At 40.8% G+C, this 20,643-nt stretch overlaps 1 protein-coding gene across 1 annotated transcript in view; it reads right to left on the bottom strand.

Annotated features, from left to right (window-relative positions):
- Positions 1 to 582: 582 nt before the first annotated feature.
- ttc33 (tetratricopeptide repeat domain 33) overlaps positions 583 to 20,643 on the bottom strand; it is a 49,661-nt gene continuing 29,600 nt past the window's right edge. Inside the window, exons 3-5 of the mRNA XM_084160427.1 lie at positions 9,085 to 9,166; positions 6,536 to 6,667; positions 583 to 2,780 (exon numbers count right to left, since the gene is read on the bottom strand). Of these exons, the coding sequence (XP_084016553.1) occupies positions 2,406 to 2,780; positions 6,536 to 6,667; positions 9,085 to 9,166 (589 nt within the window). The 3' untranslated portion in view covers positions 583 to 2,405. The remainder of the gene's footprint in view (positions 2,781 to 6,535; positions 6,668 to 9,084; positions 9,167 to 20,643) is intronic.

The following is a 20,643-nucleotide window of genomic DNA, read 5'->3' as shown; positions in this document are numbered from 1 at the left end:
ACAACAACTTTGACTGACATTATTATCAATAAGCAGTCGTTGCATAAAGCAGTTATGGCCATGAGGAGTGGAGTGAAATACCCACAGAGCTCGATGAGGAAGGTCGTAAGTAGGCCACAGGAAAACGCAGCAAAACACATGCAGCCAACCTGAACCAGTCTTTACGACTGATCTGGTAACCGGACTACCTGATCAAAGCCTAAGTTATCAACTCAGGCCAGCCCACTGATGGCACTAAAACTAAACATCAATACTGATTACAGGATTAATCTGACAGAGGTCACAGATCATTGATCAATATCAGTCACATCCTTCAGAAGTTATATTTTTCAGAGGACTTGATCAGGTAGTCAGTTTATCAGGTCAGTCGTAAAGACTGGTTTAGGTTGGCTGCATATGCTTTGCTACATTTTATTCAGAAGTAAGCAGCTTTTTCAGATTTTGTACTGTACTGTACATCCACAAGTAAAAAATATTTGTAGCCTACCAAGTTTTGTTCAATCTTTTCCACGACTTACGCTGGGGGAGTGAATACTATAGTCCAAATATAGCATATAGCAAATAAAAGGCTAATTCAATTTGCAATGTTACTTGTAACCAATTGATTTATTTTCAATTGACACATTACAGGTAAAATGGATACATCTTCTCATTATTGACAAAAAAAGTATTACTACATCAGCTGGGTCAGTTACAGAAACATCAATATAATTCAGATTATACATGAGCATTCTCATGGTCTAAACAGTTGTTCCCTCTCCCACTATTTGTTCACAGCTCCTATCACCCCCCACATTACCAGTGAATGAACTCAGTCCTATAAAATGAATGACTGTTACTAACACAGTCAGGCCCCATTTTGACAAGCTACCACAATCTTATGCTCCAGACTTGTTTTGAGAATTTTTGTGGCAGGTATTTAAATGATTTGAACGGTTTTGACAACATTACCAGAGTTTTGCACTGTAAATACATACTCTCAGTGTGGTTGACTTGTTGAGAGAACAAAGTCTGCTTTTACCCATAGTTGCCGCTTCTTTGCCTACTTCCATTATCGTAGTGATGATGACCAAAACACATTTCCTACCAATGATCTGTTACAATGATATAGGCACCGTTTGTAGTTCTTTACCAAGAACAATTTATTATTGTCTAATGATTTCTAATGACAAAATGTTCCTGACGTGTAATGCCCTATTTAAATCATAAAGCCTCCCCTGAGATTCATGTTCTAGTATGAGGCCAGTTCCCTCTGTCAGAATACGCCTTTAAAGCTGTATTACTAGGAAATATATTTCAGAGAGATACAGATGACGAAATGGTCTTAATATGATTTTAATACATGAATCCTCTCAGAAACCTGTCTCCTCTTTCACAGCGCCTCTCTTTTAATATCGGCAATAATATACCCCTAAATCTGATAGCCTGTTTTAGTCATACAAAACCCTTTGAGTGTCCCATGAAAACAATCTTGCTATTAGAAGATGCCATTCAAATTCAATGACTGTTCAAGCTGCTAGACTTCTCAGCATGGCCAGTCCAGGCTGACTGCACAGAGCTTTCAGCGCTAGCCTGCTGCTGGCATTAAAGCCCAAGGTGGATATATTGTTTTAGCAGCTCACCCATCCCCTATGGAGGGTCATATGACACACAAATTCTAACACTCAGCTGGAATTCTGGGAATACTCATGCAATATTATTTCTCTGTGGGGTTTATTTCTCTGTGTTACCATGGAGACAGAGTTTCCCAACAGATAAGACCAGTCCGTTAGTCATTATAAAATAGCACTTCCAACTGCGACTTTATGTTGCATGAAACTGCAATTCAAAAAGGTTTATTTTTTAATAACAGCTTGACTGACGCGATTGACTCAAGTGAGAGGAGCTTTCCAGGGAGAACTTGAGACATTCCAAAAGACTAAGGGGCAGTTTCCCGGACAAAAAAGCAAGCTCAATAGAGAATCTCCATTGAAAAAGCTTTTTAGTCCAGGATTAGGTCAAATCTGTGTCTGGGGAAACCGGCCCTGAATGTGTCTAAGATAAATGGGACTGAAAGACATATTCCAAACACAACAGGATCCTTTTTTTCCAGGAGGAGGATTAACCAAAATGAGTGACTATTGACCTCTCGAGTGCCAAATTATAATAAAAAATATTTTTGGTTATGCTCAAATCCAGTATTTTAAATGGCAGTAATATGAGAGCATTGATAAACAGTGAAAGCATAACACACAAAAACAAACATTTATTTGATTAAATCTACCTCTATCACCCACAGTCTGTTGTTGACTAAAACAGAAAACCATAACGACATGCATAAGAATAAAGACTCAAAACATCAAAAACAAAAAGACCAATTTCAGTCCATAAGATCCATTCTAGTCCTTAAGTCCTTAACAGACATCTCATAGTCCCCGTGCTTTGACCAACTGATCCTGTGATGAAGAGGGTGTGTCCCCTGACCCCTCCTCCTCCACGGGTACCTCCCTGGAATTCCCCTCAGTGTCGACAACCACGACTGTCCTCTTCAGTTCCTCATAGCGTCTCTGTCTCTCGGCTACGGCAGTGCAGGCCACCACCACCTCGTCTGACTCAAAGTCGTAGTCCTGCTGGAGCTCTGGAGGGTTCAGGAGATCCCGTTGGGCCTCCTCCTCCCGTTGGGTCTGGTCCTGGGCCGCCCGTCTCTGCTGCTGCAGCCGCCGTGCCCATGCCAGGTCATCCGACCAGAGGGGGCGCTCTGACGGACAAAGGTGGACCGCTACCTGGAAGGACCTCACCGCCTGTGGAAAGGATGAAGACTTTTGTGGTATTTTCCTTTCTGTTAACATCTTTTTATTGACTTAAGATGAACACAAATGACTGGTAACGAAGGACAAATCTTTTTGTGGGGAAGACTGAAGGCTTTGAAAGGAAAGGTGTGTAGTTTTTGTGTAGTTCTGTCCTTGAGCTGTTCTTGTCTATTGGTGTTCTGTACAATGTCATGTTTCATGTTTTACGTTGACCCCAGGAAGAGTAGCTGCTGCTTTCACAACAGCTAATGGGGATCCTAATAAAATACCAAATACCAAAGCATTGACGTGATATGACCATTGGAGAAGCTTGATGAGTAAAAACAACTGTACTGTTTTGGTTGTCCCCAGGGGTCCTGTTTCTATGTACTTTGCTAGTGAATGGCCATCAGTCCCTTTCACTGGGAATGGGGTGCAGTTGTCTTAAAATGGGAATCATGGAAATGTACAAAGTTAAGGGAAGGTCTCAAATGTACCTTTATGTTTTCAAACGGGGTGGTTTGTGTTTTTTATACTACTATCCGGAAAGATTCAGGGCTTTGCATTGAAATCAGACACGTATTTATTCAATTCAGTTGATTTAGATCTTCTCTGAGAGTAACAGGAGTAGTGGGTGTTGTTGGTCACAATGCCTGCTGAGAAGAACCAGAAAACAGCTCCAATGCTATAGGGAAATCCATATGTTGACGGTTCGTTCATATTACAATCAAAGATCACTCTACTAGATGGTCTACAGTAAATCAGTGGCACCACATCATGTCAAATTGTGTACAACTAAAAGTCAAAGGAGGTCAAAGAATCTATAGCACTCTCTTTTCAGTTCCATCATCTGTAAAGAGTGAACTGTAAATTAATGTCGTAATAGATCTGTTTCCTAGTATCCCTATGTTCCGTAATAAATACGTTTAAAAGGATCAGTATGCAAGTCTGCCGTTTCTGCATACTAATTCCTCTAATTTGATGATGTGAGGAAGCGTGAGACTGGCAACAATGTGTCTATATGAAATGGTAGCTCTAGTCTATCATCAGAATGTCAGCGACAACAAAACCTCATTCCTGTCACATTAGTTTCATTACAGAGATTCACCGTGTCATTACTACGGCCTCCATCCTTCATTCATTTGACCAGGCATAAGTACATCGATTTACACATCATTGTCTAACTCTGGAGGAGGGCAAATCATACTTCACACGGTAATGGGGTAATAAATCAAACCATTGCCCTGCCAGTGGAATTATGAAATTAATCTTTCAATCTCACACTAAGTGCTTTTCATGATAATTGTTGAGTTTGCAAATTATATCTGATCATGACCAAAATGAGTTGAATACCATTAGAAATGCATTGTTGAATCCCTTCCAGCCATCTCTGGCCAAGCTCAAATTAATAACAAAGTATCTCAGACCAAACTCAAATGTGGCTGACGCTGGTTCAGTAATGACCAAGAATATTTTTTTTACATTTACATTTTAGTCATTTAGCAGGCGCTCTTATCCAGAGCGACTTACAGTTAGTGAATACATTTTTTTATTTTTTATAATCTCATCCGCCTCATTCTAACCTAGAGGCCTTGATCAGCATCAGTGTTTACACAGCAGTAGATGAATAAGATAATATACAACTTTATTTATCCCCTTGGGTAATAAGATTCTTATATATAAAATCTTAAATCAGATAACTGCTCTTATCCCATTACTCCACCCGCAACCTCAGGCTGAGCGATAGCCAGCTCCTCCACACACCCCAGGACCAAGCTTCGCTCCATGGGGGGATTGGGCTCACTACCTGGGAAAACTCCAGGCCCTGGTTATTTAGATATACACTCCTTATCCCATGGTTGGTGAAGATGCTTCCTCTTGCCCTCTCTCTAGCTCTCTCTCATTCGCCATCTCTCCTGCACACTCTGTCTCCTTGTCTCTCGCTCTCCTGCTTCTCCTGTTTTCTCTCTCTCTCCTGTTTCTCCTGTTCTCTCTACCACCCCTCTTATTCTCCTCAAGGTCCAAACGAGACCACGATGTGATTCACAGAATGGTGAATCGATTTTACAAGCCACCATTACAGGACTCGGCAATCACACCTGGACTATTATGGCCTGTATCTGTATGTTAAAAGGATGGGACTTAAGCAACTTTCTGTCTCTCTAATCTCCTCAAATACCAGTCTTAAAGGAAACCTCAGCTCTTAATAGGTCAACATTCCTGAAACGGACTGGTTTGGTTTGCCCAACTGCAACAAGTATGCAAACAAAAATACTGTAAAAGGCTAAGTCAAGCGAAACTTTCAAGAAAAAAAGGTACTCTGGCAAGTCAAGACTCATAGGGTAAATGGTTTGTATCCACACAGTTCTTTCAAAAGCACAGATCTTTCAAAGATGGAATTAGGTCTTCTGTGCTCCTTCCTTCACTCATTTCAACAACGATCCCCCAACCAAATACCGTAACCGTTTTATTATTATAGCATTATTATAGCACATATGCCATTCAGAGTCAATCAGGGCACTAGGTAAATACAGAGAGAAAGAAAGATAAATAGGAGGAAATACAGAGAGGGAGAAATAGAACAAGAGAAAACAGAGAGGGAGATTGAAAAGAGAGAGAAATGGACAGAGAGAACAGTGAACAAGAAAAAACAGAGGGCGAGCAAGAGAGAAATGGAAAGACAGAGAACAAGAAAAAACACAGAGAGAGAGAGAGAGAGAGAGAGAGAGAGAGAGAGAGAGAGAGAGAGAGAGAGAGAGAGAGAGAGAGAGAGAGAGAGAGAGAAGAGAGAGCGAGAGAGAAAGAGAGACACTTGTGTATGTGAAGCCAGAGATCTCTGCGCCCGTCTTTGTGCAAACAGGGTGCTACTCAAACATGTCAATGCACACAACATCCTGAAACGCGACTGAACAAGGCCCTCTAAATATAGACTGCCATTTTCTCCTATCCTCTTAATACCTCTCCATTATATATGGAAGCGTGTATATATTTGGCGAGCTGTAGCTCAGGAAACTTTCAACACTTCCCATTGTTGTTTTGGGTTGCCCTGGGACATTAGAGATGTAGAGATGTACACACAAGGGCAGTTTCAGAGTTCAGCTAGGTGTTTCTTCTCTCCTGTCTCAATGGCAGAGCAGCAGTCCAACTGTGATCCAGCCAGGTTTCATACAGATCCATACAGGTTCAGGCGTGCATTGTGGGGCACCTTAAGTGATCTTCCATGCCCTAGGCACTTGGGTGTGCTTTAAAAGAAGAGCAACTTTATCTCAGAGGGAACAGGGAAAAGTTAGAAATAAGAGCTCAGGGTAATGGCTGACATATTAGTGTCTGTGGGGATGACAGACAAGCTAGGGCCGTTTCCCTACAGTCTCCGTTCCGAACAGTCTCACCTCCATACAGTCTCACTACCTTACAGTAACATGTGAGACATGTACGACTCAGCCACCTGATAAACCTTGTATTGATGTCAGAGGGAGAAGTGCATTATGCACTCATATCTTTGTTTTTCTGTGCATGGATCTCAAGTTAGGTTACCTGCATCTGAGCATAAAACACAACTTGTGTGCTTTTCACACTACAGAGCCAAACCTTGCCGAGCAAACCCTAGCAGAGCCAACCAAACTGTACCAAGCTGGCCTGGTTACACATCCTCCATAGTTGCTGGAACTGTGCTCAACAGGACCATGTGAAAAGAAAATATCAGAGACAGCACAGTTTGTTTAGGGTTGGCACGACAGTGTGAAAAATGTGTAGGTGGTAAAACTGACCAGGTCCACCTCTCCCAGGCTGAGCTGGGCACGGCCCAGGGTCTGCCAGCCCTCCCACCACAGGGGGCGGAGCTTCACAGCCATCTCTGCTGCCTGCACCGCCGGGAACACCTCCTGCAGAATGGTCAGCACCTGCAGGTCAGAGGGCAATGGTCAAAGACTCTGCATAAAGGGTCATATTTCATGGAAGTATCATGGAAGTAAATTGTATGTGTGCCGTCAAGGGGGAAAAGTCACATTTGCATCCAGAATACAAATATAATAAAGCACCATTCTATTCAACTTTAGCAACAGATAAATAAACAGATATGGTGACACAGGCAACACAGGGTAACTCACAGAATGGTGGGATTCACATTGTGTCACATTGTTTTTAAAAGGTAGACGTTATATTCAATGGACAATAAAGTTAGTCCTCAACATTCATGCCTCATGCAGCTTTACAGACAGACATCAGTGGAGTGATGACTGGGCTGCAATGGGATCTCATACCAATCAAAACTTTCAAAGGAGAAAGTGACGAACACAGAAGGACTAGGCTTTCAAAGGAGAGTGTGATGGACAGACACAAAGAGGACTGTGCATGTCATAGCGAGGCTAATTGAGTTAGAGGAAGGTGATAAGAGGAAGTGAATGGCAAATGTCTGTCTCACAGTCTTCTGGCTCTGACAGAGCAGTCTAATGAGACATACTCCGATAGCTCGTCTTGCAGCATGTGGAGAACGCCCAACTGACAGAGGCTGGACTAATGGGGACAGATATTTTTATTGCACCGGTCAGAGTGTTAAAACTGAGCTATTCATGTGTAATGAAACACATCAGAATATAATTTAATGAGGGAGGGAAATGTCTCCTCTGCTACACAGCATACAAATAGAGTTCTGTGTGTTTCTGATCCCTTTTAAAACATGACTAATAAAGTTATGTAGCAGCCAAAGATATAGCAGAGTATTTGAGAACTTGGCTAAATGAGGATGCGTAATTAAATTATCCTCAGATGTAATATCATGGTTGATAATGTCAGCCATTAAAAGCGTGGAGGGAAAATGCTGATTGGAAAGGTTAAGGCTATATATAAGGATAAAGTGAATTGTGCTACAGATACTGTTGGAGTAGTGCGGGGACACGTGGTGTGACTATAGATCACAGTCAGGGATAGCCAGCTGCTCTGCTCTATGATTCTCCCCACCCCCTCCCCCCATCACATCTCTGTTGGTTAGCTAGTCTGATCTCTACTCTCATTGACACCTGGGTGTCAGGGAGGGAGGGAAGAAGGAAGAGAGGGAGAGAGAGAGACAACCAAATTACACCCAACCAAATTAGGAGAAAACAAAAAGAGAATTATGACACATTGGAAGGAATTAACCAAAAAACTGAGCAAACTGGAATGCTGTTTGGCCCTAAACAGAGAGTACATAGGGTAGAATATCTGGCCACTGTGACTGACACAAGGAAAGCTTTGACTATGTACAGACTCAGTGAGCATGGCATTGCTATTGAGAGAAGACAGGCTATGTGCACACTGCCCACAAAATGAGGTGGTGCCCACACTGATACTCCCAGTGGAGCCCAGGCTGGATAGTTTCCACGGTGTCATCACCATGCCGACCAGACCACCGTCCTCTGCTCTCACTTTAAAGCATACCAAATGTTGCAGCTGGGAGAGGGTTAGGTGAGAACTGAGAACATCCTGATGACATGGGATCACGAACACGTCAACATGCACACACACACAGTGACACACACACACACACACACACACAATCTTTGACCATCTAGAACAAAAATGTCTATCCTCTACTCACTGTCCTTGTATGAAGAGATTCACTTTGAAATCTCCAGCTGTGTAGTTTCACAGCAGGCTGTGTTTTTCATGGCACAGCTCAAGTACAAAAATGTCCTAAACTTAATTGATCACCTGTCAGAGAGCTTCCAGGAGTAACTTACTTCTGACAGTTTGTATCAGGAAGTTACAGTCGACAGACAGACTATGTTTGTACTGTACCAGCACAGAGAACAAGAAAGAGACAAAAAAGGATCATACAAAACAACATGTTCTGTGTGTAGCAGAGACAGACTGAGGCAATTGTTTTCTGGCTGTATCTTGCCGTATCTGGCCCCATCTGGCTGTATCTGGCCCCAACTGGCTGTATCTGGCCCCAACTGGCTGTATCTGGCCCCAACTGGCTGTATCTGGCCCCAACTGGCTGTATCTGGCCCCAACTGGCTGTATCTGGCCCCAACTGGCTGTATCTGGCCCCATCTGGCTGTATCTGGCCCCATCTGGCCCCAACTGGCTGTATCTGTCCCTAACTGGCTGTATCTGGCCCTAACTGGCTGTATCTGTCCCTAACTGGCTGGCTGTGGTCTGAGGACTGGAGAGTTGGAGAACAGGATAAGTGGCTGACAGCTGTGGTACTGTAACGTACCTGGGACGTCAGCTCCTACAGTAGAGGCTTAGAAGGGGCTGAGGAAGAGGAGGGAGAGCAGCAGGAGGAGGAGGAGCAGCAGGAGGATAAGTGGCAGAGAGCTGTAGTATTGTAATGTACCTGGGACTTCATCTCATACAGTAGAGGGTTGTCTGGAGTCAGCTGGATGGCTTCATCCCACCTCTTAATGGCCTCCCAGTGTCTGAGGAGAACACACACACACACACACACACACACACACAATGGCCTTCCATTATCACAGTCAGGGTTGCAAACTGTACTCACACACAAACACGTTGCATACAAGCAATCTGGGAATATCTCGACTACTATACTGTGGCTATACCAGGCTTACAGAAGACGAGAGAGTACAGGGAAGAGAACATTACAAAGACCACATAAAGCCTAGAATCACTGTTCAGCTTAGTGGTGTTGATCTCTCTACGTGCCTCACCTGTTTGATGCCCCACCAGCGTGAACAGACGGAGCTATATTGAGCCATGACAAACAGCATAACATCAGACTCATTGTTGTGTTAATGTAAATGTAAATGTAAATGTGTTAAAGTGTTCTGATGTGGATGGGCAGCAAGATCATAAGAAGTATTGTTAAGCCCTTGATACAACTATCTGGTTAAGAGTTAGTCTGACGTCTGTCTTGGAGGCTGAATGACCCACTACTGACAGATAGACGGATGGACAGACAGACATACAGATGAGGATCAGCCAACAGACTGATGCTGTAACCCAACACCAATGCCCACAGATAGCCTTCAGTTTTATTAACCTTCATTGTGGAACGCAAACACACGCACTCACTGTATGAACAGCTTACGATTGATAAAGAAAATCCAATAAAGGTTATGAAAATCAGACACTCCCTGTGTGGTTGTCCCTCATCTGAGGAGAATATTAAATGTATTATTAAAGGGATTGTTAGCTTTTAAATACCATATGATATCAGTGGTAATCTATGGTTCAAGAGGAGTTACTTCAGCTATATTTATTGTCTGCTGTAGTGTCGATGTGGCTATCAACCCATCTTCTTCACCGGTCATTCAACTAGGACTCCGAAAGGAAATGGTTAAAAGAATCTTGAGTTAAACTAGCAATTCAGAGATGACTACCATTGGCCGTCTTTCCACAGTGATTCAAGTTTTTCCACCGTGATTTATTCATTTTTCGAGGATATCTTTTGTACCTGCTTAGAAACATTGGATGTGCGAATAAAACCAAGCCAGCAGCACCTGTCCCGAGTCCCTTCTCTACTCTAGCCACAGCAAACATACCCAGAGGTAATGTGGTGTAGTGTACAGGCCTGAAATAAACCTGTGAGGTAGCTATGATCTCACCCCCTCCACAGCAGGTCCAATGGATGTACACACAGACTGCACAGTCTGCCTGGCCTTAGTGGCCTAGGCCTTCCTGAGGAGTGAGGACATCTGTCTGTCTGGACATCTGTACGTCTCTCTGTGTCTCGTCTGAGTAGCAGGAGCAATGTGCTTTCTTACCAGCTTTAATCAAGCATTCTGCAAAAACATTAAAATTATAATTGCCAATTCAAACTTTGCATCTATTACAGTTTGGTAATTGGTATTGGAGTGTATAATGGAAAAGCCAACCTTATTGTCTCAGAGTTAACCTCTTAATGATCGGACCCTTTTTTCAATTTTCGCCTAAAATGACATACCCAAATCTAACTGCTTGTAGCTCAGGACCTGAAGCAAGGATATGCATATTCTTGATATCATTTGAAAGGAAACACTTTGAAGTTTGTGGAAATGTCAAATTAATGTAGGAGAATTTAACACATTAGATCTGGTAAAATATACTTTTTTTGCATCATCTTTGAAATGCAAGAGAAAGGCCAGACAGTGATTTAGGATTCTAGATGTAATTTTGATGTTGTGCACTAGATGGCAGCAGTGTGTGTACAATGTTTCAGACTGATCCAGTGAAGAATTACATCACCACACAATATTTTGTATGAAGTCTGCCAGTTTTCCCAAATGTGCCGAATTGGTTTTCAAGTACGTAACTATAGAGAACATACAAAAATGCTATGGTAATACAACATTTAAGTTTGCACACTTCCAGGAATGTCATACATGATGGATTATTAGCTTCCCTACAGAAAAGACACTAACAGTCACACATCTAGATGGCCGGGCGGGGTGGGTGTGGAGCCAGAGGTCAAACTGTAGAGCCCAGTTCCTACATATGAATATAAAAATTACAAAACTACACTACATGTTATCTCTGGGACCCTCAGGATGACAAATCAGAGCAAGATTACTGAATGTAAGTACATTACTTACCTTCAGAGGTGAATGTACCAAACCAGTTGCCGTGATAAAAGTGTTTTGTTGTTGTGCACTATCCTCAAACAATAGCATGGTATTTTTTAGCTGTAATAGCTACTGTAAATTGGACACCACAGTTAGATTAACAAGAATTTAAGCTTTCTGCCCATATAAGACATGTCTATGTCCCGGAAGGTTGTCTGTTGTTTACAACACCATTCTAGTCACATATCGCATATTGAGCAGCAACCGTCCCGTATAAGGGACACCGATCCAATAGAGGTTAAAGAGCTTCAGTAATGAGTTTGTTTCCTGCAGACTAAGGACACACCATAATGTCTTGTATGGTCAGACTAATAAGCTCTCCCTGTCTCATCTAAACAATCCTCTGTTCCTATGTCAACATTGCCTGAAGAATAATTGAGTTAACACTAGTGATGGGGAAACAAAATAGATACAGTTACATATCGCAATATTATTTCTGGAAGATATTATATTGATATTTGACTCCAAGTATAGATTAAAAAATATATTTTTAAAACTCCTGTATTTTTCATCCTATAGCTAGCTTGTTCTCCATCTTCTTTTTAAATAGTGAGCCAACATGTTCTTAGCCCTTTTATCAAAATGTTTTCTCATGCACTCTCTTGTCCCTCTGCACCAGACATATAGTGAGCAATATATTTGGAACATCAAATCGCAAACAACATCGCAGGATCGAATCGCAATACATAAATAATAGGGAGAATGGCAATACTTATCGTATCGGCACCTAAGTATGGTGATAATATTATTGGTCCCTGGCAATTTCCAGCCTTAGTTAATACCATACAGACATATCCAAACAAAATAATTACATCTAATACCTACAATCATACCTCTGTCGTAAGTCATTCAGGTTATGGACTAAGATGTCAATCCTGATGACCTATGGATGTAATGATGTAATGATCAAATGGGATCAAACCACACCATCTAGCCTAGCCATATGTACTTCAGGAAGAAAGCAATAAGCTAAACAAACTAGGCCATTATGTGGAAATGTCATATTTTGAATGATGACGCAATAATAAGCACAGCAGGTATTAACAACACACAAACACATACCCATGATGTCAGCGATACAAATAGGGCGTTCTTTGTTAAAGTGTAAACTCAAAGTTAGAAGATGATGTACCTGGGAATGTTTTACATTATTGTTTACCCAAAATCAGTGTGACTGGGTGAGTAATTTAGTCAGAAACAGCAAAAGAGGATGTTGAGCCCATAGAATGCGTGTGCAGGATTTAATCAGATCAATTTTCTTCTGGCTGATTCACCCAGATGTCCATACACTCGCGCACACGTGTGTATAAACTGCAAAAAGCCTCAGCTCACAAACAAGTAGTTAGCTAATAACAGGGAGATGTCCTATTACATCAGGGGGATCCAACCCTCAGTAATGACAGGCTAACATCAGGGTCAATGTGTTTAGAGGTGGGGAAAACCACATCCCTTCCCTGACTGTCCAGTTCCAGGATCCAGTTCATTAGGCACCAAATGAGAAAATTGACTGAAACGGTGAGGGACTAAGTGGACTTACCGGTCCAATGAGGTCATCATTGTAAATAAGAATTTATTCTTAATTGACTTACCTGTATAAATAAAAGGTGGAAAAAATATCTGTTGCAAAACATTTTCAAATGGTTCCCTGCATGCCCTAATGAATAGCACCCACCGCCAAACCCTTGGCCAGCCACACTAAACCAGAGACATCAAGATACATAATTTCCTAAGCAGAATCAAGTTACTTCTGACTACCCATCTATCTACACTTGGTCACCCCTGGCAACATGTGTCTGTTAAAGTAGGAGGAGCAACATCATCTAATGTCAGGTGTCTGAGCATTCATTGGCTGAAAAGTAAATTGTTATGTACAAAGGTCCCATACTGTACAAGCATGATGACAGACATGATGTATTTCATATCTAGCCTAATACTTGTGTGTTCATGTGAGTGTGTGTTGAATCACATTCGACCCCCACTACAAGCCTGATAGTTATATGTGAGCTGAACATAATTTCTCTATTGATTCAACTGATTATTGGGAATATTTTCCCTCTATTCAATTTCAGTGACTAATGACTAGTGAGTCAAATTGGATTGTCTTCATCATGTCATTGATAACTCATAAAATGACTCATTCAAAAAAAATTATGCACAAAGACATGCAGTACAAATGGCTGCATGACTACAATACAGGGTAACTCTGTATGCAGTCAGTCTACTAGATAACCACAATGTACACACGATGACAAAGAGCATTGAGGTTGACTATAGCTCAGCATCTGACTCAGCATTGAGTACACCAACTTCTTCTGAATATCTTATTACAATTCAATTATGAAAAACAGTGTTGAAAGCTGCATTTGTTCCTAGCATCATCCCACTTAAGGACAACTATGGAACAGAGAACCGAATGATCACACTGACATAGCGGTCTAGTAATTACTATGTGGATGCGTCCCAAACGGCACTCTATTCCCTATATAGTACACTACATTTGACCAGAGCCCTATGGGCCCTCATTAGTAAAAAGGGTGCCATTTCAGACAGCCTTTGACTGTCAGCTCCCTCCAGCTAAACACTTACGCGGTTGAAGACAAAGAATGATTGATCATATTAATTTCACTGGCATGGATAAAAAGCTTATGAATATCTGATGCTGAAAGTCTGATGAAAGATGAACTCAGAGAGGGAGGGTGGGAGGGAGAGAGCTAGAAAAGAGAGAGAGAGAGAGAGAGAGAGAGAGAGAGAGAGAGAGAGAGAGAGAGAGAGAGAGAGAGAGAGAGAGAGAGAGAGAGAGAGAGAGAGAGAGAGAGAGAGAGAGAGAGAGAGAGAGAGAGAGAGAGAGAGAGAGAGAGAGAGAGAGAGAGAGAGAGAGAGAGAGAGAGAGAGAGAGAGAGAGAGAGCGCGAAAGAGAGCGAAAGAGAGGGTGGGTTGGTAGGTTGGAGAGTTTGGATATGACAGAGTATCTGGGTCTTGGGACAGTACTGGATAGCTGATATGAAGAGTCTTATAAATATATACAGTATTTCTATGATCATAAACTAATATTATGGATTAGGCTACTAACAAGCCTTAAAAACAAACAATGATCTCTTAAACAATAATTATGTTGTAATGAGCAGAAACAATCAGTTAATTGATTTATCTCTTATCAAACATACTGGTTTCAAATATGTATTACTAGCCTTAAAGATATTCTCTGGTCCTTTTGTATACTTAGCCAGTAGTTCTGAAAGTAGCACTCACAAGCCAAAAGTCGTCCCCAAAAATTGCTTACTACATCACATACCGTATGTGCAGATATGTGAATCACATCATTGCCATCTCTCTCGCTGCTGTGTGTGCATCTTGCTAGCCGTCACTCAAATGGCGAGGGGCTGAAGCTTACTGGTTTGAACTCTAATTGCTAGAGGGCTGGCCCACATGGGGGAAAATGGCGCTGCACTGCTCCCAGTAAACAATTACTTTGAAACTAGGGATTATGTGTCTAATTGAGGTAAAACAGCAATTCTGCTCACAGATTATGAATGTACAGTTGAAGTCAGAAGTTTACATACACCTTAGCCAAATACATTTAAACTCAGTTTTTCACAATTCCTGACATTTAATCCTAGTAAAAATTCCCTGTCTTAGGTCAGTTAGGATCACCACTTTATTTGAAGAATGTGAAATGTCAGAATAATAGTAGAGAGAATGATTTATTTCAGATTTTATTTATTTCATCACATTCCCAGTGGGTCAGAAGTTTACATACACTCAATTAGTATTTGGTAGCATTGCCTTTAAATTGTTTAACTTGGGTCAAACATTTCAGGTAGCCTTCCACAAGCTTCCCACAATAAGTTGGTTGAATTTTGGCCCATTCCTCCTGACAGAGCTGGTGTAACTGAGTCAGGCTTGTAGGCCTCCTTGCTCGCACACGCTTTTTCAGTTCTGCCCACAAATTTTCTATAGGATTGAGGTCAGGGCTTTGTGATGGCCACTCCAATACCTTGACTTTGTTGTCCTTAAGCCATTTTGCCACAACTTTGGAAGTCTGCTTGGGGTCATTGTCCATTTGGAAGACCCATTTGCGACCAAGCTTTAACTTCCTGACTGATGTCTTGAGATGTTGCTTCAATATATCCACATAATTTTCCTTCCTGATGATGCCATCTATTTTGTGAAGTGCACCAGTCCCTCCTGCAGCAAAGCACCCCCACAGCATGATGCTGCCACCCCCGTGCTTCACGGTTGGGATGGTGTTCGTCGGCTTGCAAGCCACTCCCTTTTTCCTCCAAACATAACGATGGTCATTATGGCCAAACAGTTCTATTTTTGTTTCATCAGACTAGAGGACATTTCTCCAAAAAGTACGATCTGTGTCCCCATGTGCAGTTGCAAACCGTAGTCTGGATATAGATACTTTTGTACCTGTTTCCTCCAGCATCTTCACAAGGTCCTTTGCTGTTGTTCAGGGATTGATTTGCACTTTTCGCACCAAAGTACATTCATCTCTAGGAGACTCCTTCCTGAGCAGTATGATGGCTGCGTGGTCCCATGGTGTTTAAACTTGCGTACTATTGTTTGTACAGATGAACGTGGTACCTTCAGGCGTTTGGAAATTGCTCCCAAGGATGAACCAGACTTGTGGAGGTCTACAATTTTTTTTCTGCGGTCTTGGCTGATTTATTTTGATTTTCCCATGATGTCAAGCAAAGAGGCACTGAGTTTGAAGGTAGGCCTTGAAATACATCCACAGGTACACCTCAAATTTACTCAAATGAGGTCAATTAGCCTATCAGAAGCTTCTAAAGCCATGACATCATTTTCTGGAATTTTCCAAGCTGTTTAAAGGCACAGTCAACTTAGTGTATGTAAACTTCTGACCCACTGGAATTGTGATACAGTGAATAATAAGTGAAATAATCTGTAAACAATTGTTGGAAAAATGACTTGTGTCATGCACAAAGTAGATGTCCTAACCGACTTGCCAAAACTATAGTTTGTTAACAAGAAATTTGTGGAGTGGTTGAAAAACTAGTTTTATGACTCCAACCGAAGAGTATGTAAACTTCCGACTTCAACTGTATGAACTACACATTGACACATCCGGCCCAAAGCAGGAGGTTTAAAAAATACTTACTAGTAGCCAAAGTTCCAGAGCATGTCTTTAACCCATTCACATTCTCTAACTATATTTATTACAATATCAAAATGTGGCACAGAACAAATTCTGTTTGGTTTAAATGCATGAAATGTGGTGCAAAATAGTTACGTGTCAAGACAAACAAAATGGAAATGTTACGATTGTCTTTATCTATCATACTCCCAGCGTCAATCAAATTTGGGATTTTGAGAAAATGTGAAATTATTATTAAAATCATTCAGCATATGTATTTTGAAATACATTTCAGAATAAAAATTGTTTAAAAGCATATAGTATTGTTATTTGACCTGTTCTAAGCCCATATATGCCAAATATATGATTAAACTCATTGTCGTTTGTGAACTACAGCCCTTTCTGTACCATACTATATTTAGTCTCTGGTCTCAAGGGGCTCCGTTTTTTAATATATACACATTTCAAGAATCAAGTCATATTCAAATAATCAGATGAGGGCCCGTATCCACAAAGCATCTCAGAAAAGGTCCTAGGAATCCTGTTAAAACCAGTTTCAAGACAACAACAAAAATCCCAGCTCAGAGTAGGTTTTAGGATGATGTTAAGACACTGCCCAGACGAATGAGCCAGGAGTAAAATCAACTCATAAAGGTTTAATCTCAGCTGGTAATCATGACAGTTTGAGGTACCGCAAAGGAAAGATAGTGATGATGCTCATTGACATTGTTGCAAATGATTGGGAATATGACTTGATTCACACATTACTTGATTCTTGAAATGTGTATATTAAAAAAACACGGAGCCCCTTGAGGCATCGCCATCTGTGAACTCTATAGGTAACACGCTTCAAAGAACCACGGTGAATGTGTCTGATCATCAAATGTTGCAATGGTAAATGTTTTGCAACAAAAACGGGGGACAGACATACCTGAATGAAACAGGGAGGGACCTACCTGAATTTGACCAATAGAAACTCTCGTTTGCATTTTCCGTTTGGAGTAAACATATTTTTTGTTGCAAAATTACACCATAGGCATCAAGTCACTTGCTGATAATGTTGCATACAACATTGCATTCAAACATTTGAAAGGTCTTTCATTTTTATCGAACACAATCAAAGTTAACATAAGCCCTAGATGCCTTCAATTGCCCAACTTATAGGCATGCCCAATTAAAAAATGTTTTAACAACATGATGTTGAGCTCCAAATGGATAACTTGAAATAACATGATGTAGGAAATTAAATAATCGAAAGAAAAACATGTTTATTTATTAGCCTAGTGGTTATAAGTATTTTAGGCATATACAGTATAATTGTGAAATTGGCCTCATGTGAAATCATTGTCAAAAGCGCAAGAGATACTGTTACATGTAGGTGGGTAGTTGTCATATAGACAAAACAAAAGAGAAAAAAGTATTTCCTCTAAAAGTGAAAGTAAAAAAAAACTAGTTACAATAAACTATGGCTGTGTTCAAATACCCATACTAACATATTGCATACTACATACTTAATGAGTAAATACTACATACTATTAGTTCATTTTAGTATACTGTAAACGAACGGTATCCTTTCAGTTGAGCGTACTAGCGCTACGCCCGTCTACCGGAAGTTGATGCTGTTGCTATGCAACCTCTTGCTAGCTTGTTAGTATAACACATTACTAGCTAGACATCTTACGACTTCATTAACAACGTCCATTGAGAACGCACAACGACTATACCCCTTAGCTAAGCGAAGAATGACGTGAATAATCAAGTCAATAAACGTTGGGTAGTTAGTTAGATAGCATATAGTTAATATACTGGCAAGTTTGATGTATTAGTAGCCAACTAACGTTAGGTAGCTCGCTAACATACCGGTACATACTGCTGTAATGATATGCAATGCGGTTCTTAAGGATAGCATAGCTAACAAATTGTCAGCCAACATAACGTGTAACGTAACTTATTTTAAAAGTAATTACTTTATTACATTTTCTTAACATTTGTCATAATTAAAGCAATGAATTTGTGTCCGCTCTCGTCAGACTTATTTTCCACAATTTTCTTCAAATCTGAAAACGCTGTGAAGCCACGTCCATTTTCTGAAGAATTGCATTATGGGCCCTAAAATACGGAAATAGTGTCCACTGCTTGTTTACTTTGTATTTTGGCGAATGTAGTATGAAATCCGGGAGCTTTTGGCATACTAACTATATCCATACTATGACAAATAAGCATACTACATACTCAATTTACGTCACAAATAGTACGGTTAGTGCGGTTAGTTTGAGTATTCGAACACAGCTTTGTCTAAACAACTCAAAATGTTATGGCCACCTTCAAGTTTGAGTTTATATCAAACTTAAATGAACCATTTCATGCATTAGTGCCTTGAATTTGTCTTCTGGTGTGACATTCTAATGTATGTTATTATAAAGGTTGAATGATTCTCAAATAGTTAAGAAAAATATTTGCACTAATTATTTAGTTTTATTTTTTATTTTTTTATTTCACCTTTATTTATTTATTAGTTACTTCTGTCTTTAAAATCAGTAATCATATAATGGAATTTCAAATGAAAAAACACAATTTCCTTGTATAATGATGATACTCAAGTGTCTCATTGTTAGTTCAATAACCCACATTTTTTATTTAACTATTTTATCAGGAAATATTCCAAAAGTATGGAAAGCAGCTTGTGCTTTCCAAAAGCAGGTCTTTAGAAATGTTTGCTAATTTATTAAAAATAGAAAACTGAAATATACATAAGTATTCAGACCCTTTACTCAGTACTTTGTTGAAGCACCTTTGGCAGCGATTACAGCCTCGAGTCTTCTTGGGTATGATGCTACAAGCTTGGCACACCTGTATTTGGGGAGTTTCTCCCATTCTTCTCTGCAGATCCTCTCAAGTTCTGTCAGGTTGGATGGGGAGTGTTGCTGCACAGCTATTTTCAGGTCCCTCCAAAGATGTTTGATCAGGTTTAAGTCCAGGCTCTGGCTGGCCCACTCAAGGACATTCTGAGACTTATCCCGAAGTCACTCCTGCGTTGTCTTGGCTGTGTACTTAGGGTTGTTGTCCTGTTGGAAGGTGAACCTGACTAGTCTCCCAGTCCCTGCCACTGAAAAACATCCCAACAGCATGATTCTGCCACCACCATGCTTCACCGTAAGGATGGTGCCAGGTTTCCTCCAAATGTGACGCTTGGCATTCAGGCCAAAGAGTTCAATCTTGGTTTCATCAGACCAGATAATCTTGTTTCTCATGGTCTGAGAGTCTTTAGGTGCCTTTTGGCAAACTCCAAGCGGGCTGTCATGTGCCTTTTACTTTGATTGGTGGAGTGCTGCAGAGATGGTTGTTCTTCTGGAAGGTTCTCTCATCTCTACAGAGGAACTCTAGAGCTCTGGCAGAGTGACCATCGGGTTCTTGGTCACCTCCCTGACCAAGGCCCTTCTACCCCAATTGCTCAGTTTGGCCAGGCGGCGAGCTCTAGGAAGAGTCTTGGTGGTTCCAAACTTCTTCCATTTAAGAATGATGGAGGCCACTGTGTTCTTTGGGGACCTTCAATGCTGCAGAAATGTTTTGATACCCTTCCCCAGATCTGTGCCTCGACACAATCCTGTCTCGGCGCTCTATGGACAATTCATTTGACCTAATGGCTTGGTTTTTGCTCTGACACGCACTGTCAACTGTGGGACCTTATATAGACAGGTGTGTTTCCTTTCCAAATCATGTCCAATCAATTGAATTTACCACAGGTGGACTCCAATCAAGTTGTAGAAACATCTCAAGGATGATAAATGGAAACAGTATGCACCGGAGCTCAATTTCGAGTCTCATAGCAAAGGGTCTGAATACTTATGCAAATAAGGTATTTCTTTTTTACAAATTTTATACATCTGCAAAAATTTCTAAAAACCTCTTATCGCTTGGTCATTATGGGGTATTGTATGTAGATTGCTGAATAATTGTATATATTTAATCCATTTTAGAATAAGGCAGTAATGTAACAAAATGTGGAAAAAGTCAACGGGTCTGATACTTTCCGAAGGCACTGTAAACACCATTGGTCAATCTGTTAAAAATTGTAAACTTAATCTATATGCGGATGATACTATTATGCATGCTATTGCCCCAACTGTTGATCTGGCTGTGTCAAAACTACAGTCAGATTTTATAGCAATGCAGGAATCCCTTGCTGATTTAAAACTTGTGCTTAATACGGGCAAAACGAAATACATGT

Source organism: Coregonus lavaretus (genome assembly GCF_964263955.1).
Source record: "Coregonus lavaretus genome assembly, chromosome: 4".
In the NCBI taxonomy this organism is placed as follows: Eukaryota; Metazoa; Chordata; class Actinopteri; order Salmoniformes; family Salmonidae; genus Coregonus; species Coregonus lavaretus.
Note: the sequence above shows the minus strand (reverse complement) of the source record. Positions and strands in the feature narration are given on the sequence as shown.